This window comes from Oryx dammah, unplaced genomic scaffold (genome assembly GCF_014754425.2).
Source record: "Oryx dammah isolate SB20612 unplaced genomic scaffold, SCBI_Odam_1.1 HiC_scaffold_14, whole genome shotgun sequence".
NCBI lineage: Eukaryota > Metazoa > Chordata > Mammalia > Artiodactyla > Bovidae > Oryx > Oryx dammah.
Window position 1 is genome coordinate 24,748,815 of NW_024070198.1, and position 25,100 is coordinate 24,773,914.

At 41.2% G+C, this 25,100-nt stretch overlaps 1 protein-coding gene across 1 annotated transcript in view; it reads left to right on the top strand.

Annotated features, from left to right (window-relative positions):
- The window catches only part of SORCS3 (sortilin related VPS10 domain containing receptor 3), a 632,959-nt gene that overhangs the window by 453,390 nt on the left and 154,469 nt on the right, over window positions 1-25,100 (top strand). The window contains exons 6-7 of the mRNA XM_040254391.1: window positions 3,442-3,506; window positions 16,414-16,532. Of these exons, the coding sequence (XP_040110325.1) occupies window positions 3,442-3,506; window positions 16,414-16,532 (184 nt within the window). The remainder of the gene's footprint in view (window positions 1-3,441; window positions 3,507-16,413; window positions 16,533-25,100) is intronic.

A 25,100-nucleotide genomic window follows, 5' to 3' on the forward strand; every position in this document is an offset into this window, starting at 1 on the left:
CTTTGACTGAGTGGATCACAATAAACTGTGGAAAATTCTGAAAGAAATAGGAATACCAGACCACCTAACCTGCCTCTTGAGAAGCCTATATGCAGGTTAGAATTGGACATGGAACAACGGACTGGTTCCAAATAGGAAAAGGAGTACGTCAAGGCTGTATATTGTCACCCTGCTTATTTAACTTATATGCAGAGTACATCATGAGAAATGTTGGGCTGGAAGAAGCATAAGCTGGAATCAAGATTGCTGGGAGAAATATCAATAACCTCAGATATGCAGATGACACCACCCTTATGGCAGAAAGTGAAGAGGAACTAAAAAGCCTCTTGAAGAAAGTGAAAGAGGACAGTGAAAAAGTTGGCTTAAAGCTCAACATTCAGAAAACTAAGATCATGGCATCCCGTCCCATCACTTCATGGGAAATAGATGGAGAAACAGTGGAAACAGTGGCAGACTTTATTTTGGGGGGCTCCAAAATCACTGCAGATGATGATTGCAGCCATGAAATTGAAAGACGCTTACTCCTTGGAAGGAAAGTTATGACCAACCTAGATAGTATATTGAAAAGCAGAGACATTACTTTGCCAACAAAGGTCCGTCTAGTCAAGGCTATGGTTTTTCCAGTGGTTTGAGAGTCCCTTGGACTGCAAGGAGATCCAACCAGTCCATCCTAAAGGAGATCAGTCCTGGGTGTTCATTGGAAGGACTGATGCTGAAGCTGAAGCTCCAATACTTTGGCCACCTGATGAGAAGAGCTGACTCATTAGAAAAGACCCTGATGCTGGGAGGGATTGGGGGCAGGAGGAGAAGGGGATGACAGAGGATGAGATGGCTGGATGGCATCATCGACTTGATGGACATCAGTTTGAGTGAACTCCAGGAGTTGGTGATGGATAGGGAGGCCTGGTGTGCTGCGATTCATGGGGTCACAAAGAGTCGGACACGACTGCGCGGCTGAACTGAACTGAAGTGGTGGAAGACATACAAGGGCAACTGCAGAAGTGATGTGATTAAACCATGCAAAGCAGTGATTCTAAGACTTTGCTGTGCATGGAAATCATCTCGGAGCTTTAAGACATGCAGATGACTTGATCCAACGCCAAAGGTTTTGATTTCATTGGTTTGGGGCAGGGATTCAGGATTCTGGATATTCCAAGGCTCCCCAGTGACTCTTACAAGCAGCCAAGTTTAAGAATCACCAAGGTAAGGAAGCAGAGAAAGTTCTTCTTTATCTGCTGGAGGGAAGGACGCTGCTGGAGGGAAGAGGCCAACTAAGCAGTGAAGGAATGGTAAGAGGTATCTGGAGAAGAAAAGGGGCAGGGAGAGAGTTGGATACAAGGGCACTGCAGGCAGAAGGGATAGGAGTGAGTCAAGACAGCTGGGAGCTGCTCTCGATGGAGAACTAAGTCAATCAGTTTGTCTAATTCTGGCCTAGTTCCTGTGTTATCTTAGACACATGTCCATTGCTCTGTGCCACAGTTTCCCATTCACTCAAATATAACTAATGATAACTGTTCTCCTTACCTTAAGTGTTTTGCTTTAAGGTCAAATGAGATGAGGAAAAATTAAAAGATAGTATATTGATGATCATTAAGCAAAAAATAAAGCACTAGAGTAAAAACCTCTTTCATTCAGCTTCTTTGTGGAAAGAACTATTTCACATAAATGTGCCTTCTCTGTTGCTGAGCACAGGCTTTCTCCAGTTGCAGTGAGTGGAGGCTACTCTCTAGGTGCAGTGCTTGGGCTTCTAATTGCAGTGGTTTCTTATGTTGTGGAGCATGGGCCGTAGGGTGTGGGGCTCAGTAGTTGTGGTACACAGGCCTAGTTTCCTGGCAGTGTGTGGGATCCTCCCAGACCAGGGATTGAACTCATGTTCCCCGCACTGACAGGCAGACTCTCAACCACTGGACCACCAGGGAAGCCCACAGAAATGAACTTTTTAAGTAACTGAAGTTTAGCCATTCAACACAATGCTGCTGCTGCTAAGTTGCTTCAGTCGTGTCCGACTCTGTGCCACCCCATAGACGGCAGCCCACCAGGCTCCGCCATGCCTGGGATTCTCCAGGCAAGAACACTGGAGTGGGTTGCCATTTCCTTCTCCAATGCATGAAAATGAAAAGTGAAAGTGAAGTGTCTCAGTCGTGTCCAATGCTTTGAGACCCCATGGACTGCAGCCTACGAGGCTCTTCCGTCCATGGGATTTTCCAGCCAAGAGTACTTGAGTGACTTGCCATTGCCTTCTCCATTCAACACAATAATCATTAACAAAAATCATTTTATTTTTCCCAACATAGGTCATTTGCAGCCCTATTTTCTTAAACTGAGTTAACTGATATCATTAGTCCCCTGCTTCCCATTTTCTCTGCCTGCAGCCTCTTGGTGCAGATGTCAGATAGTGAACTGTGATATAATAACAGTTAGGGCCTTAGGACCAGAAGATGCATAGTAGATTTATGGTGTGGAAGATCGGGTTTTGGGTTCTTTGATCTGTTTTTCATAAGTTTTCTATTTGTCTTGCTATCTGGGTACCAGCTGTTGATTCTTATTATTTTAAATTTGACTTTTCCTTTCTAACTTGCTGCCTCTTATCTATTCAGAACTGAAAAAACAGAAAACTAATCTTTGAATGAGATGGAAAATAAGAGTAGAAAGACTAAGTGTACAATTTTGCTGGAGAGAGTGGGTTCTGCAATGTCTTTAGTATGTGAACGTTTTCATGTCTGTGTTGCCTTTCTAAGCTGACTTTCTGGGTCCTACTCTCACCTGGGTATCTTACGCAAGACTGGGCTCTATATGTGGAAGGTTGCAGGCCCACAGGGATTAGATTGTGAAGATTTTCAGCCTGCCTTTTTCTGGCTGTTGGCCATAGAATTCTAAGGTTCCCCATTCCTATCACCAGAATTGTGTCCGTGTCAGACCAGATATTGAATATTTGTTACCAAATGTTTATTGTTTACAAGGTAGAGGTAAGGAAAGGTAGATAAGCCCAAACTCAGGAGGGCAGGAGTGTCTGGAAGCAAACAGCCAGAAGGGAGGTTTAACAACTTTCCCCAGGGAGAAGAAAGTGGTGTGGAATACGGCACCTCAGGTGGAAAGGAAGTCAGAAATCGTCAGGTACGAGATGGTAGAGGGTCAATGGCGGAAGTTTAGACCAGATTTCCTATGGGACACATTATTCTGTGATCTTTTTGTTTCTATGTTTTTGAGAGTTTCTGACTCCCTGGCAGTGCTCCGGGACCCCTGAGTTGTAACCATTACAGGTGGCAGCTGCCAGAGGCCACCACTCTGCAGGGCCTGGGAGTCACCATATTCTGTGGGTCCTCAGTACAAGACAGGCCTCCTTTAGAAAGCAGCTTTCTGAGTAGCAGCCCCGAACGCCTCCCCACACTGTTGTCAGCTGTCCTTGGGTCACTGAGCTTCTGACTCTGCTTTCCTCCCCAGGTCAGTGGCCGGACTGGATAAGGAGTCAGACCTGGTGCACATGGAGGTGCGGACGGCGGACGGATGTGAGTGCTGCGGCCGCCAGCCGCGGGGGTCTGCCTGCAGGCCTCGCCCCACCCCCACAGTCTGCATTTGAATGACTTGCGAAGATGAAAAGCCCTGAGCTCCCTGACCGCCATACCCATCTTTATTTCCAAGAGTGGGGGAGAGGCCTTCAGTCCCCAGGGAGACGTTTCATTGAAATAAACTCTCAGGAATGAATTTTCTGGGGATGGGAGTTGATGAGATGAATTTTGAGGCTCCTGTTCGTAATTTCCTGGCATCTTCAGTGTAATTCGAATAGGAGTCTCCATAGCTCATTGTGGTATTTTGCATTCATGTGGTGAATTGCAGGGATTGCAAGCTTTAAAAAAACTAAACCTTTACATAGTCAAGATCACGAAAAAAATGTAACTGGAAAAATTATTTGCAAAACGATTTGTTCATCTGTTCAGCAAATATTTAGGGATGGCCTACTGTGTGCCAGGCAAATTTCTCAGCCCTGGAAATACCATGCTGAGCAAGACCTCTATTGTCCCTGCAAATTAGCAATGTAATCCAGGATTTCACCCCTTTGTACATCATGCACCTATATGCATCTTAAACAGAATTTGACTGATAAAGTATCATTTTGTACCAGCTTAAGACTAAACTGAAACTGAAAGTATCCATAGGGGGCCTTTCCTGTCCAATAAAAAAATGATCAACTTAAAATATATTAAATATGTAAATTATATATATGATATACATGAAATATGTAAAATATATGAAAACTGATTAGCATATTCTAGGTCATAAATAGACCCAAATAATCCGTGAAAATAACAGTGACCTAAGAGTGCAGCAGATCAAAGTACCATACTGTGAGTTGAGGTCCTGGATTCTGCTACCCATTAGCTATGAGACCAAGACCCCCTAACCTCTCTGTTCTCCAGTTCCCTATTATCTGGGGACACTCATCCTTGCCCCGCTCACCTCAGGGTTATGGGTAGAATGTACAAACATAAGGAGATTGTGTTTGGCCTGTATGCTGACATTAGGATATCATTCAGGATACATTAAGTAAAGAAGCTGCATGAGCTGTGTCCTTGGGAAATCTACCACTTTTGAGGCCAAACACAGATGTATGATAGAAACATGCACTTTGGGGAATATATTTTATTTGCTTTGTTTTTATTTTCAAAAGAGTTAGAAGGCAATTGACATGTTACTCTATGCCTGTCAGTCTACTGAGTTCCTTCCTTCCTGCCTTCCTTCCTTTTTCTTTTTTGAATCTTGAGTAAATGTAAGTCTCTGAAGCATCCAAGGATGAGGGATGACCCACACTGTTTGTACATTGTTTTTTTTTAACAGAAAAGCTATTTAAGATTTAGGGAGATACTGCCACATATTCAAATTCAGTGATCATAAGTGTGGTGAAACCTGAATTCTAAATTACTCTTACTGCTGAGAAGAAAAACAAAGAACAAAACAAAACTGGAACACTGGAGGAAGGATGAGATGGAGGGGTTTGAAGGAGTGTTGTAGAGGAGCCAGAGGGGAGAAGACAGCAGCTCTCAGAAGATGAACCACAGACCAGTTTTCAGGACAAACCTGGCCCTGGCCTTGATTGCATGTCAGCCTTTTTAAGCCATATATGTGATCTGTGGTATCTGCCTGTGTGACCTTCTACCTGATCCAGGAATCCCTTCCCCAATAACCTCTTACAGTGTGTCCTCAGCTTCCATGAGCTCGGGCTTAATACATATCCTTTTCTGTTGCTGGACAAACAGCAAAGTTTCTGTCCCTTTTAAAAAAAAGTAATTTCTTACATTAAGCTTAAACTTATTTTCTGAAAGTTCAAGAATTCTGGTCCACATTAGAATAAGGCCTATGGTGCAGGATTGCTGTGAAATTTTATAAGATTAAAAATGCAAAACACATATAATTCCTGGCCTCTTGTCAAAAATTGAAAAAAGCAGAATCGACTTAAAAAATACTCGCAACCTAAAGTTGAGAGTTATGTTTTATTCGGTGGGAACTTTTAGGACATCACGCCTGGGAGACAGCATCTCAAGTAACCCTGAGAGAGCTGATCTGAGGAGGTGGGGGGAGTAGTCAGGTTATATAGAATTCTGCAACAAAGGGCAGGTAGTCTGAACATCAAAAGTATTTTGTGAATTAAAGAAAAGCCAGATATCCCAAATTAAAGAATATAGCACTTTTCTTCATATGGGAAGATACAAGAGTCTGGGCTCACTGAAATCATTCCTTTCATATCTGGGGCCAGTCTCCTGTGGTTTTCACATCCTGAGTTCCTCAGTGCTCACCACAGGGAGGGGCTGCAGCCTGGTGCCTGCCAGACCACGGGTATTCTCCTCCATGCTAAGTGCTCTTAGAGCTCAAGAATTCACATTTGGAGGGCTGGAATTGCTGATGATGTGAAATCGTTGTGTACTGATATGGCAGGAAACACTCTATTTCTCAGCAGACAGAAATATAAACGGGGATAAACGTCATGTGCCACACTTATGTTAAAGTATGGTATATATTAATTCGGTGTGATTTTTTAGGTTTTAATAAAATCAATTTTTCAACAGTTCAAAGAATCTTCTTTCAACCCAGTGAATTGGCTCTAACCCTCCTCCCCCTTTATTTAGAAAGTGCACATAAGACTGAGCTGAACTGGGGATGTTTTATTTTGCATACACTAATGAAATGCATGATTTCTTTCTTCTTTGGTATGTGGTGAATGCTTTCTTATGCATTCACTCATGCATTCACACTCATGTATACACATATATCTCTATCTTTCTGATCATTGCAACATGGCACAAAATATATTTTATTTCCTTCTCCCTCACCCTGATGTGGTAGTTTAAACTTGAATTTGACTTAGACTTGAATTTCACCAAATTCACATGGCTAGCCTAGTGAGAGTATAAAAACATGAACACAAAACTCTCAACACACTACAAATGAAAGAGAACTTCTAATAAAGATAAACTAATAAAGATAAGCTCTATACAGTCAACAAAAACAAGACCAGGAGCTGACTGTGGCTCAGATCATGAACTCCTTATTACCAAATTAAGACTTAAATTGAAGAAAGTAGGGAAAACCGCTAGACCATTCAGGTATGACCTAAATCAAATCCCTTATGATTATACAGTGGAAGTGAGAAATAGATTTAAGGGCCTAGATCTGATAGATAGAGTACCTGATGAACTATGTAATGAAGTTCGTGACATTGTCCAGGAGACAGGGATCAAGACCATCCCCATGGAAAAGAAATGCAAAAAAGCAAAATGGCTGTCTGAGGAGGCCTTACAAATAGCTGTGAAAAGAAGAGAGGTGAAAAGCAAAGGAGAAAAGGAAAGATATAGGCATCTAAATGCAGAGTTCCAAAGAATAGCAAGAAGAGATAAGAAAGCTTTCTTTCAGCGATCAGTGCAAAGATATAGAGGAAAACAACAGAATGGGAAAGACTAGAGATCTCTTCAAGAAAATTAGAGATACCAAGGGAACATTTAATGCAAAGATGGGCTCAATAAAGGACAGAAATGGTATGGACCTAACAGAAGCAGAAGATATTAAGAAGAGGTGGCAAGAATACATGGAAGAACTGTACAAAAAAGATCTTCATGACCCAGATAGTCATGATGATGTGATCACTAATCTAGAACCAGACATCTTGGAAAGTGAAGTCAAGTGGGCCTTAGAAAGCATCACTACGAACAAAGCTAGTGGAGGTGATGGAATTCCAGTGGAGCTGTTTCAAATCCTGAAAGATGATGCTGTTAAAGTGCTGCACTCAATATGCCAGCAAATTTGGAAAACTCAGCAGTGGCCACAGGACTGGAAAAGGTCACTTTTCATTCCAATTCCAAAGAAAGGCAATGCCAAAGAATGTTCAAACTACTGCACAATCGCCCTCATCTCACATGCTAGTAAAGTAATGCTCAAAATTCTCCAAGCCAGGCTTCAGCAATACATGAACCGTGAACTCCCTGACGTTCAAGCTGGTTTTAGAAAAGGCAGAGGAACCAGGGATCAAATTGCCAACATCCACTGGATCCTGGAAAAAGCCAAGAGAGTTCCAGAAAAACATCTATTTCTGCTTTATTGACTATGCCAAAGCCTTTGACTGAGTGGATCACAATAAACTGGAAAATTCTTCAAGAGATGGGAATACCAGACCACCTAACTTGCCTCTTGAGAAATCTGTATGCAGATCAGGAAGCAACAGTTAGAATTGGACATGGAACAACAGACTGATTCCAAATAGGAAAAGGAGTACGTCAAGGCTGTATATTGTCACCCTGCTTATTTAACTTCTATGCAGAGTACATCATGAGAAACGCTGGACTGGAAGAAACACAAGCTGGAATCAAGATTGCTGGGAGAAATATCAATAACCTCAGATATGCAGATGACACCACCGTTATGGCAGAAAGTGAAGAGGAACTCAAAAGCCTCTTGATGAAAGTGAAAGAGGAGAGAGAAAAAGTTGGCCTAAAGCTCAACATTCAGAAAACGAAGATCATGGCATCTGGTCCCATCACTCCATGGGAAATAGATGGAGAAACAGTGGAAACAGTGTCAGACTCTGTTGTTCTGCACTATGCCTACAAATAGGTTAGCCCCACTCCCCAGGTGAGAAAAGGGAGGCTTTTAGAAGCTAAATATTTTTTCACAGTTTCTTGAAGTCTGCTCCATTTCACTTATTTGCATTTGAGAGTTCAGTTCAGTTCAGTCGCTCAGTCGTGTCTGACTCTTTGCGACCCCATGAATCGCAGCACGCCAGGCCTTCCTGTCTATCACCAACTCCCAGAGTTCACTCAAACTCACATCCATCGAGTCCATGATGCCATCCAGCCATCTCATCCTTGGTCGTCCCCTTCTCCTCCTGCCCCCAATTCCTCCCAGCATCAGAGTCTTTTCTAATGAGTCAACTCTTCGCATGAGGTGGCCAAAGTACTGGAGTTTCAGCTTTAGAATCATTCCTTCCAAAGAACACCCAGGACTGATCCCCTTTAGAATGGACTGGTTGGATCTCCTTGCAGTCCAAGGTACTCTCAAGAGTCTTCCCCAACACAATGCTGTTATTTAAAATAAATATCTCCTGAGTATTTCTCTAAGAAAAGACCTGAAGAGCAGAATTTGCTTTTTGTTCACAATTTTAATTCACTTTTTAAAATTTTGACAATATGTGTATACCCAAAGGGATGGAAGTTGAGAGAATCATGGATTTTTTTTTTCTTTCCTCTCTGAGATGGAAGGAGGCATGACATTTAGGATAGTTTGAATATTTAATACTCTTAAAAGCAAAACACACTCGTAAATCTGAATGTAACAAAAATGTAATGTAATTCAGTTCAGCTTAACTTGCATTTCAGTTGCCCAATCGTGTCCAACTCTGCGACCTCATGTACTGCAGCACATCGGCCTGCCTGTCCATTACCAGTTCCTGGAGCTTACACAAACTCATGTCTGTCGAGTCAGTGATACCATCCAACCATCTCATCCTCTGTTGTCCCCTTCACCTCCTGCCCTCAATCTTTCTCAGCATCAGAGTCTTTTCCAATGAGTTAGTTCTTTGCATCAGGTGGCCAAAGTATAGGACTTTCAGCCTCAGCATCAGTCCTTCCAATGAACACTTAGGACTGATCTCCTTTAGGATTGACCGGTTGGATCTCCTTGCAGTCCAAGGGACTCTCAAGAGTCTTCTCCAACACCACATTTCAAAAGCATCAGTTCTTCAGCATTCAGCTTTCTTTATAGTCCAACTCTCACATCCATACATGACTACTGGAAAAACCATAGCCTTGACTAGACAGACCTTTGTTGGCAAAGTAATGTCTCTGCTTTTTAATATGCTATCTAGGTTGGTCATAACTTTTCTTCCAAGGAGCAAGCATCGTTTAATTTCATAGCTGCAATCACCATCTGCAGTGATTTTGAAGCCCCCCAAAATAAAGTCTGTCACTGTTTCCACTGTTTCCCTGTCTATTTGCCATGAAGTGATGGGACCAGATGCCATGATCTTAGTTTTCAGAATGTTGAGTTTTAAGCCAACTTTTTCATTGTCCTCTTTCACTTTCATCAAGAGGCTCTTTAGTTCTTCGCTTTCTGGCACAACTGTGGTGTCATCTGCATATCTGAGGTCATTGATATTTCTACCGACAATCATGATTCCAGCTTGTGCTTCTTTCAGCCCAGCATTTCTCATGATGTACTCTGCATATAAGTTAAATAAGCAGGGTGACAATATACAGCCTTGATGTACTCTTTTCCCTATTTGGAACCAGTCTGTCATTCCATGTCCAGTTCTAAGTGTTCCTTCCTGATCTGCATGTAGTTTTCTCAAGAGGCAGGTCAGGTGGTCTGGTATTCCCATCTCTTTCAGAATTTTCTGGAGTTTGTTGTGGTCCACACAGTCAAAGGCTTTGGCTCAGTCATTAAGCAGAAGTAGATGTTTTTTTCTGGGATTCTCTTGCTTTTTTGATGATCCAATGGATGTTGGCAATTTGATCTCTGGTTCCTCTGCCTTTTCTAAATCCAGCTTGAACATCTGGAAATTCATGGTTCACGTAATGTTGAAGCCTGGCTTGGAGAATTTTGAGCATTATTTTACTAGCGTGTGAGATGAGTGCAGTTGTGAGGTAGTTTGAGCATTCTTTGGCATTTTGCATTTACTGCAGCTTTATAAAGTCAGTGCTAGGAGAGAAGCAAAGATGACAAGACTTTAATCCAAGCTTCAAAGGAGGTGATCCTTTTGCAAAGGTTTGACACAGTGAAAAATGCTGGACTTCACTGTGAAACTCAGTGATGTAGATGGATGAGAAGCTTGCCTTACAAAACTCCTGGTGGAGATGCAGCCTATTGGGAAGACTAAGGGTGCTGGGGTTTCTTCTTCATACTCTTTCAGAATTCCTAAGTTCTCTGATTAGCCTCTGTGCAGCACAGATCCCAAGCATGTTCAGTTGTGTATATATTCTGTCTCTGTCACTGGCCTGGGATTCCTCTGAGGGCAAGAATCAGACTTATATTTTCAGGTTTCTGGAACCTCGGGGAGTGTCTGATGCATGCAGCTTCTCTATACACCTTGACCAAATACAAAAGAAACGAATCAGTGAATGTAAAGTCACTCCTTCTCACCAAATAAGACCCTTGAGCCACCGTCTGCTAGATGGGGAGGCATGAGGCTGGCACAGTGGTGTGATGGTACCACCTTGCTGCTAAGACGCCTCAGTCATGTCCGACTCTGTGCGACTCTGTGAGGCAGCCCACCAGGCTCCCCCACCCCTGGGATTCTCCAGGCAAGAACACTGGAGTGGGTTGCCGTTTCCTTCTCCAATGTATGAAAGTAAAAAGTGAAAGTGAAGTTGCTAAGTCATGTCCGACTCTTAGCAACCACATGGACTGCCGCCTACCAGGCTCCTCCATCCATGGGATTTTCCAGGCAAGAGTACTGGAGTAGGATGCCATTGGGTACCACCTTATAACTAATCAACAAAGTTATGAAGCAGATCTCTATTCACGGGGCAAGGAGCAAAGCCTTTGACTTTTAGTTTTTTTAAGTGGAGGAGTGACTGTACCAAATCTTAGAAATACTTTATAAGGGCATTTGATATTTAGAAATACACTAGTCATGAAGATTATGTTGCTCTCAACCATTTGGGAAATCCCTCTCAGGTTTTACCACAAGAGTAACCAAGTGAGAATTTCATTCAGTCTATTCTTTCTGGTTTTAAGTTCAAAAAATAAGGATGTATCAATGTCCACCAATTATCATGTAATTATATAATACCTTCCAAGGGCTTTCCCTATCTAAACATCCACATACAGTTTTTACTCTCTTTCTTAAAAATTCCCTCTCTCATAGAACACTTCTCCATCCACGCTAAACATAAGCACTTTCTCCATCTTCAAGTCCTCCTTGATTATTCCAGCTCAGGTATGCTTTTTCTTGTCTGACCACCTATAGCATTTAGAGAAAATGAACAGTGATGTCAGTCCAGAGTATAACTTTACTAGTAGGACTTGTGCTATCATGGTCTTTTGATTCTCCACAATAAAGCACAACATTACTTGCTATTAATTGAATGTATGAAAGATACTGAGTGTTAAATCCCCTTCTTTCTCTCTCTTCATAATAAAAAAAGAACTAAAATTTTTGGTTTTTAAAAATGTATTCAACTATGTACTAAGCATATTTCATATCTAATCTTATTTAATCCTGATGACAGTCCTGAGAGACAAATACTAGCTTGTTTGCACTTCACAGATGAAAAGTGGTACTACTGCTTAACCAAGGATAACCAGCAAGTAGCAAGTTCAGGATTTGCATTTCTCACTTTTCCTTACAGCATGTTAAAAAGCAGAGACATTACTTTGCCAACAAAGGTCGGTCTAGTCAAAGCTATGGTTTTCCCAGTAGTCATGTTTGGATGTGAGAGTTGGGCCATAAAGGAGGCTGAATGCCAAAGAACGGATACTTTTGAACTGTCGTGTTGGAGAAGACTCTTGAGAGTCCCTTGCACTGCAAGGAGATCAAACCCATCAATACTACAGGAAATCAGTCCTGAATATTCAGTGGGAGGACTGATGCTGATGCTGAAACTCCAATACTTTGGCCACCTAACTCCAAGAGCTGACTCATTAGAAAAGACCCTGATGCTGGGAAAGATTGAAGGCAGGAGAAGAAGGGAACAGTGAAATGGTTGGATGGCACCACCGGCTCAATGGACATGAGTTTGAGCAAGCTCCCAGAGTTGGTAAAGGACAGGGAAGCCTGGTGTGCTGCAGTCCATGCGGTTGCAAAATGTCAGACATGACTGAGCAACTTAACAACTTTCTACCTTCAGAGGCCTTTCTTTTACACCACAATATCCTTGAGAGACCTGGACCTCTTCCTTTTTATCGGGCATCTTGTGTTATTAAAACATACAGAAGAGCCACAGGCATAGGCCTTCCCTGGTGTTCCAGTGGTTAGGAATCTTCCTGCCAATGCAGGGGACAGGAGTTCGATCCCTGGTTCAGGAAGATTCCACATGCCATTGGGCATCTAAGCCCTTCTGCTGAGCCTGTGCTCTCGAGCTGGAGAGCCACAACTATTAAAGCCTGCACACCCTAGAGCCCATGCTCTACAATAAGAGAAGCCACTGCAATAAGCAGCCATCACACCACAATCAGAGAAAGCCTGCGTGTAGAGATGAAGACCAGTCCAGCCAAAAATAAAATAAATGAATAAATTTTTAAAAAAAGTGTCACAGTCATTAGAAGCCTATTTGGGGATCTCAAGTTATATGATAAATATCTGCTTTCAGTTTCATCATAGAATCTTTATTCAGCCTCATTTGGAGATGATGTCCCAAGTCCAAATTTAAGACCTTTGGCAAATTAGAGGCTTGAGCCAAGCGGTGACTCCTGCTCACCTTATGACACCCACAATGTGCTGTGACCTCCGGTCACTTTCACCTGGTAGCCTGGCCCGCCTGACTCATTCCTCTCCCCAGCCTCCCCATTTTGGGTTCTCCCCAGGCAGCAGGTGCAAGCACTTATTATTGTGTCTCTTTCTTTTGGAAAATAAAAGTATTGAGACTTCTCAAATATGAGTCTGACCAAAAACTACAAGGCCCCTGACTTTTAAAACTCATTTTAGTGCTGCTTTCCTGTTGAATTGGACCTTTTGTTCCATGCTGGGCAGTGGCAATCAGGGTGGGAGCCAGCAAATAGGGTAAATTTGGCGTAATAGCTGACCTTCTAGGGGCCAAGGTTTAGGTAGGTTTTGGTTTTGTTGGGGTGGCCTCGAATACACCTGATTCTTTCTTCAAAGTGTCCAAGTGTGGGAGTAAATAACAAATAGACAGGGAGGAAATGAGCCCGTGGGAGGGATAAAGAGATGTCCTCCTGTGCACACCTTTGATTACTGGTATAAGGAGCTTTCCAGGGCACTTGCTGGCAGGAAAGAAGCGGGTTGTCATGTCAACACTTGTGGTTTCTTTACATGTATTTACAGCGTTTTGCTGGGTTTCAGTGCTTTATTCTAGGAACAAATTACTCAGGCAGTGTGGGGCCAAGAATATTCCTGGTGGACAGGCCATGTGCTCCAAACGGTAGCCTGGGCTTCTTGCCTTCCCTGTCCTCCCAGCCAGAGGTGCAAAGCCAGGCCACTCTTGGCTTTCTGTGTGGACAGAGACAAAGAGGAAGGGGCCTGCAGGCTGCACTCACGGAACGGGAAGCAGGCTGGTCTTGCTAATGCATCAGGTATAGAGGGATGGGGCACTGTCTTTGGAGGGTAGGTAGGGACCAAATCACAGAATCAAGATGCAAAAGGAATGGCTCCTGGGCTTGTTTGGGCTGTAGGTTTGTTTTGGTTGGCCTTGTACTGTTTGGCCTGCATCATATTTTAAATTTAAATTAGCTGTCAATTTTTTAAACATTAGGAAATTTCACATTTAAAAAATTGGGACGTTTACCTTTATGTAGAAACACAGAACATCTTATTCCTGCATCTCAGTGATGACTGATGCAGAGAAGCAGCTCCCCCATAAAGAGGCAAGTGTTGGCCATGTTACTGCAGTCCCAGCTGTTCCGCAGTGATCCCAGACACTGAGGCCATGTGCCAGCTGTCATTCATCATCTTTCCCAACTCAGTTTCCTCTTATGTTATTCGCCTGGCCCCTTAGACATTTGATTTCAAAGGCTAGTTGTAAAAGACCTTCTATTTCACACAAAAATATCTGGGCCTTGTCCCCTGTCAGTCAGAACTGTTGCTGGTTTTTGACCCAGGAGGGATTAGCTGAGGTTAGGGTTGAGAGACGAGGCTGGCTCCTTTCCTCAGGTTCAGCCAGTTTCCAATCCATCCTGCACCTGAGTAGCAGTTGTGAAACGGAAGGCCTTGTTGAGGCAAGTGGCAAGGGTCATGGGTAGAAGAAGAGAGATTCTGGAAGCACTTTAGGGACAGAATTCAAGGTTTGGACCAGCTGGGTCGCATGTCATGTGGAAGAAAGAAAAGTGAAGAGGCTTGAGCTGCTGGGCAGATGATGAGACTGCTGATGGAAAGATGAAATCAGTGTTTGATGTGTCTGGGTTTAGGAAACCAAAGCAAATTGACTTTGCCCAGATATAGACATTTAAAAAGTAGGGCTGTAACATGTAATGAATTTATTTCCTACCAAAACACGTTTCTTTGTTAAATTAGCATCGTGTTCATTAATAAATGTGTGTAATAGCTAGCTACAAATATGTGTGAACCCCTTCTTAGACAGCAGGGCCTTTTAGAATAGAAAATCTCTGCCTCCTTCATTGCCATGTTCCTGGTTCTTTTAAAATAATACCCACTACATTATATACACAGCTCAGATGGTAAAGCGTCTGCCTACAATGCGGGAGACCCAGGTTTAATCCCTGGGTCAAGAAGATCTCCTGGAGAAGGAAATGGCAACCCACTCCAGTAGTCTTGCCTGGAAAATTCCATGGACAGAGAAGCCTGGTAGTCTACAGTCCATGGGGTCGCAAAGAGTCGGACACAACTGAGCAACTTCACTTTCACATTATATACACACAAGGAGTACTTGCTGGATCATTCCATCAATCACTTAATTAAAGAACAAGAATTAGGGATAAAGTACTCATGTTATAAACTCAGTTATTATAAATTTTTGCTCATTTAAAGTTTTGCCTTCGTTTGTCTCTGCTGCTTACCACTCCTTCCAATGCCTCCTCCCGTACTCATGCACACCTGTGTACACATTTAAGTGGGCAAATGCATTAGATGTATGTAGTAAGGCATGTCATTTTAGACAATAACAAAAGTTCTCTGCTTTTAACCCTAAAGTAATCTTTACTTTTTACTTTGACCCATTTATTTTTAAACACCATTATTTTTAAAGCAAGTGTATGCAGAGGTTTCTTTATAGAAATGCACCTGTGGACTCCGAGATTCCTCATTCAGTGCATAGATTTCAGGGGTTGATTGAGGAAGATTTTACAAGTAATTATATAATAAGTAAATATATTCTTATTGTAGACAAAATAAAGATGCGTATAATATTAAAAGGAAAGGCCCCACTTCAACTCTGTCTCCTTAAGCCCATTCCTTTCCCCAGAATTAATCATAGCTCATTTGTGTAGGTATTCTTTAAAACATTTTATTTCTATGCAGTTATGGCACAAACCTATATTTATAAAGACATCTTTATTTGATTTTTTTCTCATCAATTGGATCATGCCATGGGTGCTCGTGCATGCTCAGTCGCTTCAGTGGTATCTGACTCTTGGCAATTCCACGGACTGTAGCCCACCAGGCTCCTCTGTCCATGAGATTCCCCCAGCAACAATACTGGAGTGGGTTGCCATGCCCTCCTCCAGGGGATCGTCCTGACCAAGGGATCGAACCTGTGTCGCCTGTGTCTCCTACATTTCAGGTGGATTCTTTACCATGGCACCATCTGGGGAGTCTCATTTATTCACAGTGTGGTGCTTTGTTACATCTGTACCTTTGATTATTTAAATGTTCCTTAGTTCCTGTACATTAGCCAGTTTCCGGTTTTTCATTGCTGTGAACAATACCACAATGAACATTTTTGCCCTTGCCTCTTTGTGAAGATATATGAACATTTCTCTAGAAAACATCACTTGAGTTAGCATTATTGGTACAAGACATGTACATTTAAAATTCTGATAGATATTTCAAATTTGTTCCTCCAGAAATCTGTACCAATTTCTCTTTAACTGGTAGGATATAAAATTAACTCTTTCCTGCTCCCTTGCCTGAACTAGATACTCTTTAAAAAAAAATTATTACAAATTCTGTGGACAAGAAAATGCAATATAATGGTTGTTTTAACTTGCATCATTGTTCCCAGGAGGTAAAGCTCTGTGTGCTAAGAGCTTTGCTGACCATTTTCCCCTGTGTCTAAGTGTTGCTCTTCCCTCCCCTTGCAGATGCTAACTACCTCACCTGCAGGATCCAGGAATGTGCCGAGACTACTCGGAGTGGGCCTTTTGCCCGCTCCATCGACATCAGTTCCCTGGTGGTCCAGGATGAATATATATTCATTCAGGTGAGTCCAGATGCACCATCACTGTTAGAGGGAACATGCATGGGTGAAGTCCAGCTGATCACTAGGAATATGAGGATGGCTTTCCAGAGGCTGTAAAGATGTGGAGCTGGGGTGCTGTCCCCTCTTTGCTTTGGGTACCCAGTCCCCTGGGGAAACCCCAGACTTCTGGGGAAAGATGAAGGTGTTATGGGTCATTATTGTTTACAGGGAACTTTAGTGGCCCTCTGAACCCTGTGGTGGAATTGCCATTTTATTCTATCAATGGGATGTTGAAATGACCAGGACTTGGGCTGGGGTTTGAGATTACTTGGAATCAAGTCTCATTAGAAATGAGTAATTAGAGATGAGATAATTTATCAAAGCCACATTCTATTTCTGTCCAAAGTGACTTGTCTAATGTGGGAATGAAAATCTCCAAGAAATTAAGCCTCTCTAGGATGTTATTTCTGTGAAAATCTAGGTCTCACTAAATCATCCCCTTCCTTTCCAGTGCCTACCACCCCCTCAAATGTGAAGCCCAAAATTCTTGACTCCAAGAACTCTATGACTCTTCGAGAAAACTGGATGTAACTAACATTTTTAGGCAGACAAGGGAAGCCTGGGTTTAGATTTTGAGTTTTACTGGAAGGAGGTGCAAAATAGATTTAAAAATGAGGGAAAAGACAAGACGCTCTACTGAGTGATGGACTGTGTGTGTGTGTGTGTGTGTGTGTGTGTGTGTGTGTGTGTGTGTATGTGTGTGTGTATGTTATTGAGATAAATCATACTTGGATTTGAGGGCAAGTTTGATTCCTCCCAACCCCCGCCTTTCCACCTTTCTCCAGTCCATTGTTTTCCAGACTGCTTCCTTTAGGAACCTTTGACCTTTGAAATTTCCCTAAGTTTTCTCTGCCTCGCTTCTGGTCTCTCTGTCCATAGCAGGACTATCTTCTCTGTGAAACCTTCTGTGTATTTCCAAGTTGGGTACGACTCTTCCTTGAAATTGTGAAGCTCTTATTATCTGCTGTTCCTCTAGCACATAGGCTATTAGGCATTGTTACTTCAGTCTTAGTGGAGTTGTCTATTTCCAAATTGTGTTTTGCACTCTCTGAGAATAGGGACAATGTTTTATACACACATTTTACACTGAACTTTCACCCTAACAAGATGTCTTTGCAAATCAAGGATGCTCAATGACTACTTGTTTTATTGATGGACTCTACATGTAGCAGTTACTTTTTTTCTTTTTTTACAAATTAGATGCATAGATTTTTGAGGTCTAATATGATACAGGAGAGGTTTCACAGGTGGCGCTCACGCTAAAGAACACTCCTGGCAATGCAGGAGACATAAGAGACACCAGTTTGATCCCTGGATCAGGAAGATCCCCTGGAGGAGGGCATGGCAACCTACTCTAGCATTCTTTTCGGAAGAATTCCATGGACAGAGAAGCCTGGGGGCTATGGTCCATAGTGTCGCAAAGAGTCAGACACGACTGAAGTGACTTAGCACACGTGCATGCATGATACAGGAAAAGTAGCCAGCCATTCAAAAACAAGCTTGAACGAAGGAGTAAAAGAGAGATTTTTGTGTTTACATAATCACTGGTTTCTCAGCTTGATTAAAAGCCAGAATTTTAGGAATTGTTTTTCTAAATTTTGGCATGTCGTTGATACTACAATTTTCTTATTCCTAGACATTTATTGAATACATACCATGCACAATACATAGTAGCAGGCACTATGCTTGGTGTTCCCTAGCTTTCTGCCTTTGACCTTCTTAACCACCACCAGCTCCACCACCACACACCCCTTCCTCCCTGCCCGCCACTGCCTGGGAGATCTCTTGAGCATCTTCTCCATGTTCTGGTAACTCTTAAGTGAATGTGCTATGACCTCTATTATGTACAGCAGACCTACACATCTAACAGCCGTCTCAGTGTAGCTATTACATAGGTAAAATATAATTGCCATGTCCCCTTTGAATTTCAACTACCCTCAGGATAGGGTAGTTGATGGTTGAGTTGAGTTACTCTGCCAGATCATTCAAGGTAGAAACCTGGATGTCATCAGTTAAAATTAAATGAGCCCACAGCCTCTGCTAATATCACTGTTAGTTGTTTCTCAAGGGTTTCCTTTCATTCTATTCCCATTGTTATGGCCCCAGTTTAAGGCTTTATTATTGTTTTCTCAGTGTTTAATTTTTTAAGGTAAAAGCACAGGGATGGTTTATGAATTTACCAATCTGATTGCCCTTTCCTTAATGCTAATAGTGCATAAAATGATGAACATGGCAGAATTGTTTCTGGGAAATATGACTTAGAACTTAAAATGTTCAGTTTTTTCTTTGTTTCATTTCCTTGTATTGCAAAAAGTTTTCGGTAACTGCAGGCCAAGATCTATATTTGTTTTCTAAATGTTCTGAAATACTCTTTTTTTAAAAAAGTATTATTCTGGAAACCAATAGAATTTTTTTCTCTTTGATGAGTATTAAAATTTCTTTTGAAAGAGATATGAGTCCCATTATTCAATAAAGTTTATTGATTCCCTACTACATTGCAGACCCCCTGTTTTACGTGCTGGGGTAAGATATTAAACACAATAGAGTTCCTGTTTACATGCTAATGGGAGACAGGAAAAATATGTAATTGTGTATATATATATATATATATATATACACACACACACACACTGAGATATATATATATATACACACACACACTGATATGAAAGGCCATGAAGGGTAGTGGCTAATGACCTGTAGTTTAGAGCCTGACAGCCAGCATTTATTCTGCTGCTGCTGCTGCTAAGTCACTTCAGTCGTATCCAACTCTGTGCGACCCCATAGATGGCAGCCCCTTGCCAAACAGCTGAATGATCTTTACCTCATTAGACTCATCTATAAAAAGAGGAAAATTGTAGTATCTACTTCATGGGTTGCTAAGAGGATGACATTTGTCAATTAAATCTATAAAGCACCAAAACAATGTTATATAAATGTTGCTTTCTCTTTATCTATCTTCTATACCATCTATTAATTTAGTTATAGAATATATCATATAATGGCAGTGCTATGGATCAAAATAAATGAGGGGCCATGAATTTTGGGTGTCTGTAGATACTTCTATTTAGGATGACCTGGGGAGACCTCTTTGGTTGGTGATCAGGGAGAGAATGGCCAGAGTCTGCAGTCAGAGGGGGCCGAGGAGCCAGGTCTCTTGTGCTCTATGGTTTCTTGAGCCCCTGATACAGATGTGGGGTAGGCAGGTAGAAATTTGAGGCTGAGTGTAGAAGCAGGAATGGTGGAAAGTTAGGGGCTGGGGATATAAATTGGGAGGGTGTCAGTGTATTGATACTTTTGAGCCACAACATTGAAGTCACTGAAGGAGTAAGTATTGATAGAGAAGAGAAGAGATCTAAAGACTGGGCCATTGGGCACTCCAATATAGAGTTCAGGGAGATGAGGGAAGTGGCAAATGAGACTTGGAAAGTTTAGAGATGACATCAGAAAGGCATAGGCTGGTAGATTCCACAGAGTCTTGAAGGGTTTTAAAGGATTTATTATTATTACTAAATAATAAGAAAGAAATGGGAAACAGTAAAATTATAATGTTCCAAATAATGCAAAAGACCAATGCTCTTGAGCAAAACGTTGAATTTCATTAATAATGAAGTAAACACAGATTAAATACTGTTATTTCCAACTATCAATCAGGTAAGATGAAATGAGATAAAGTCAATGGGTTGCAGGTAAACAATAATATACACTGCAGGTACAGATGTAAGTAGGTTGCCCATCAGTACTTAATCAGAGTCCTTTCCTCCTCATAGGTGGGTTTGAGGGTTGATTTTGATCAATGTGAGAGATATCTCTTAGTTCTGACAGTGTATACTTAGTATTTAGTTATAATTGTTTATTTAAAAATAATTATATGGTCTGTTTAATATCTTACCCCGGCATCTAAAACAGGGCGTCTGCAATGTAATAGGGAATCAATAAACTTTATTGAATAATGGAACTCATATCTCTTTCAAAAGAAATTTTAATACTGACTAAAGAGTAAAAAATTCTATTGGTTTCCAGAACAATGATATTAAAAAAAAAAAAAGAGTATATGAGAACATTTAGAAAACAAATACAGATATTGGCCTGCAGTTACTGAAAACTTTTTGCAATACAAGGAAATGAAACAAAAAACTCTGCATCTTCTATTTCGTATAATCTATTGATTTCCTCCTGTGAGCAGATTAAAAGTTAGTGCATTGCTATGCCTTTCTAGTTCTTCCGCTTTCTCTTTAATTCCTCTACCACCCAGTTTTGATTGGTTATGTTATCTTTTAGTGTTTGCTTTCCTATCTTGACATGCAATTTTCTATTAGTTTAAATATTTTATTAAGCACTGTTGAAAACAGGTAGAAAAAAATAGTATGTATGTTTATGATCACCTTCTGTCTCCCTTACATACAACCTCAGTTTGCTAATTAAATCATTTGGAACATTTATATTCTGCTCAAACCAGAATTCCTGCATTTATTTTTATTTTAGTTTTATAGGTAAATGAATTCAGTGCTCACCATCAGTCCTTTTACTAGAGTTTCCCATTTATTTCTTGATTGTCTGAAATTTGTCTTTTAGTAAAGTCTTCAAGAGAGATGAATTCTTGAATGCCAAAAATATGTTTGTTTATCCCCTTTATGCTTTAATATCATCTTTTAAGTATAAAACTTATGTGTTATTTACTTTCCATGAGAACTTTGTTTTGTTAACTTATGGAATGTTACTGTCTGTGGCTAGTCTCACATTTTTGCTTTCTATGCATCTTTATGTATTTTTTGCCCTTGATATGTAAAGATCATATATATATATTTGCATGGTATTTTATTTTATTGGTGTATGTTTTATGGTCGGTAATACTATGCTGATTCTTTCCACTGGAATATGTCTCATTTAATTGGCTCAATTTCTCCTTCCTTTTTAATTTCTCAAAAGTTTCTGTGTTTTGGCTATCTTTCTTTTAGACACTTAGAATGTGTACAGTGGACAGAAAAGCAAAGGGGAGACATCCGTTTTTTTTCTTCCAGTATGCTTAACTCCCTGAGCAAAATGAGATTTATAGAAACAGTTTTATTCATACTATCCTTGCATGAGTATTTAGCCATGTCCAGGCTTCCCTGGTGGAGAAGGCAATGGCAACCCACTCTAGTACTCTTGCCTGGAAAATCCCATGGATGGAGGAGCCTGGTAGGCTGCAGTCCATGGGGTCGCTAGGAGTCGGACACTGCTGAGCGACTTCACTTTCACTTTTCACTTTCATGCACTGGAGAAGGAAATGGCAACCCACTCCAGTGTTCTTGCCTGGAGAATCCCAGGGACGGGGGAGCTTGGTGGGCTGCCGTCTCTGGGGTTGCACAGAGTCGGGTACTGTGCGACTTAGCAGCAGCAGCAGCAGCAGGCTTCCCTGGTGGCTCAGATGGTAAAGAATCTGCCTGCAATGCGGGAGACCTGGGTTTGATCACTGGTTCGGGAAAATCCCCTGGAGAAGGGCATGGCAACCCACTCCAGTATTCTTGCCTGAAGAATTCCATGGGCAGAAGAGCCAGGAGGGCTACAGTCCATGGGGTCGAAGAGTCAGACACAACTGAGTGACTAGCACACACAAGCTTCTTTCTCCCTTTTTTGCTGTTGTTGTTTTTAAGTTTTTTTCATGCGCTTTGCCAGCTTATATTTTGTCTGTTTTTGTTGTCTCAACATATCTCTCCTGAGCTCTTGTATTTAGGCTTTGACCTCTTCTCTTATAATGGTGATTTCATCATGTGAGTTATTTTGAATCATTAAAATTAACCAATGTGATCACAGTTTTTATTTACTTCATGGAAATATTTTTTTTCTATATCTGCTCTGTGTTTTTTCTTTTTCCTCTCTTCTTTAATTTTGTTGTTTTATAACCAGTGTTTTCTTCCATCTTTATGTTTTTTATTGTTACCTATTTTTTTTTCAATGATATGAGCTCTTCCAGCTGAACTATTTGGGGAGGTTCATCTTGGGGATCAGGGCTCTGATCAAGGTTCTTTTTCAGCTTAATAAGAGTCCCCTTTGGTTCTCAGTAAGTTTCTATAAAACTAAATTACTCCCCATGGACTATACAGTCCATGGAATTCTCCAGGCAGAATAGTGGAGTGGGTAGTCGTTCCTTTCTCCAGGGGAATCTTCCCAACCCAGGGATCAAACCCAGGTCTACCCACACTGCAAGTGGATTCTTTACCAACTGAGCCATCAAGGAATCCCATAAAACTAAATAATATTAGTCTTTTAGTGGATTTTTCTTATAAGGTAAAACCACCCGAGTGTTTCTCTATCCAGCCATACCTCTCTAGCTTCTTGTCACCAACCAGTTCCAGGAATGTTTCCACTGCCAGTTCCTGGGCTACAGTTCCCTTTGTTCCAAATAATAGGTTGTTAGTTTTGCTCCTTTGAAAATATCTTTAGAGAACCCTACTTCTCTAGCTTGATCTAAGATTGTAGCTCCAGGCATTTTTGCTCTGGTGCCTGTCTGTACCATGTTTGTCCTTCACTGCCTTTGGCTTCATTTCCACGTATAGTGTTTCAGGGTTATATTTTCCTTAAGTATAGGATTTGTGTTTTTCTTTTTGCATGTTTTCCTTGTTGCTTCAGGATGATTTATGAAAGAATAGGGGGAAGCACCATTATTACTTGGCTATTAAAAATCATTTATAAACCCTTTTATATTTTCTGAAAGGTTGCAATAAATGGTTTTCTTACTCCCAGATCAGCACACCTCCAATCAGTTTACAACACTACTTCCAAAGTAATTTATTTAAAATAAAAATCAATGTCCTTGCCTTCAGTGGCTTCTCATCACCTATAGGTTAAAATCCAGTTTCCTTAACATTGCCTGTAAGGTATTCTGTGATCTGGATCCTGCCCACTGCATCAGCTTTCTGTGAATTCCTTTTCCACCACTGTCCCCCATGTACTTTCTTTTTCATATTTTACACTTCAATAAAAATAAACTATTTTAGTCTCTATTCATGCACCATGTCATTTTTGCAGTATGTCTTTTCTTGCCTAATATGCTTTTCTTGTTTTGTTTTGTTTTGTTTTTCTCAGCTTGGAATGTTCCTTCATCAGACTAACTCAGTCTTTAAGGTTCAACTTGGGCAATGCCTCCTATGGTGTATCTTCCCTGACACCCTCAGTCAGATCCTATGCTGATTACTTATGTATGTGCATTAAGCCTCCTGCAACAAGTTCTGTAAACTTTAAGAGGAATGAGACTGTCTTATTCATCATTGCTTTTCCTGCATTTGGCGTAATGACTGGTGCTCAATAAATGTTTGTCAAACTGAACTGAACTGAGAAGATAAGACACTGTCCTCATTCCCAGGGAGTGTAGTTAGTTATCTTTTTAAAAAACAAGGGAGTCTTGTTTCTGCAACTAACAATAGAAGACGACTTAGAATGATTGGCAATTGCTCACTGCATAAGAAATGACCATTTGTAGAATGTCTCTGTATCTTTATAGAACTGCTGTCCAGGAATTATCCATTATATTATTCAATGTCTTTTTTATATTCATTCATTTAAATGTATTAAAATACATTCAGCTCGGTGGGGAAAACAGACAATGAAACAAATATAATCAAGTGTGATAAGAGATGTATTTGTGGGAAGCACATGTTGCTCTCAGAGTGAGGAAAGAGCTCTTCACCCTGCCCTGGGTCACTGCAAGCTTCCTGGCAGCTGGGCTGTAAGTATCAGTTAGACAGGTGAAGGACAAAGGGCATTGCAGCAGGGGAGGCAGGGGTGAAATGAAGGAAGTGAGAGACCATAGTGTATCAGGACCTCTGTCTAAGGACAGTTGTAGGAGGGAATGAAGTGGCTGGAAAATAAATTAGAGAACTGTCCTGGAGAGGCAAACTTGTTTTGTTTCCTGTCATTAGATATTGGTAGTTTTGTTTTTCCCTCTTTACAGCTGCTAAAAATTTCAAAACTAATTTTTGTGTCCATTTCAGCAGCTTCCAATTAAGCTCTATGATACTGTTTTCCTTACCACTGGTCATTTTTGATGACTTGGAACCTCTCTTCTATTTATTCAGTTGTTTTTTGTTTTTTATATTTTTGCTTGATAGTTGAATAGATAGGAAGAGCTTTATGGAAAAGGTAAGATGTGCACTTTAGTGAATGAATATCAACCTCTGAGGCAAGGAAAGAACAAAGATTTTTCATTCTGTTTGTTGAGATAAAGCTGTTTCAGAAGACCTTTGTGTCAGAGCAGCAAACCCTCAGAGACCACCAGCAGCCTCCAAAATTTGAATCTACAGATTTGTATCTGATCAAACTATCATCGGTTTGGGATAGGTTGTATTCTTCCTACAGTGGCTAGAAGTCTGCCAAAGAACAGGCTTGGGAGAAACAGCTATAGCTCGCCCAGGCTTGGGTCCAGCCCAGTGCTCACGGGTGCCATCCCCGTAGAGTCTTCCTAAGGCAGAGCTGGACACTGAGGATTATGCTGCCACTGACAGGGTCTGTCCTCCTTCCATATTTGACTTCCGAAGGGGAGATTTGTAA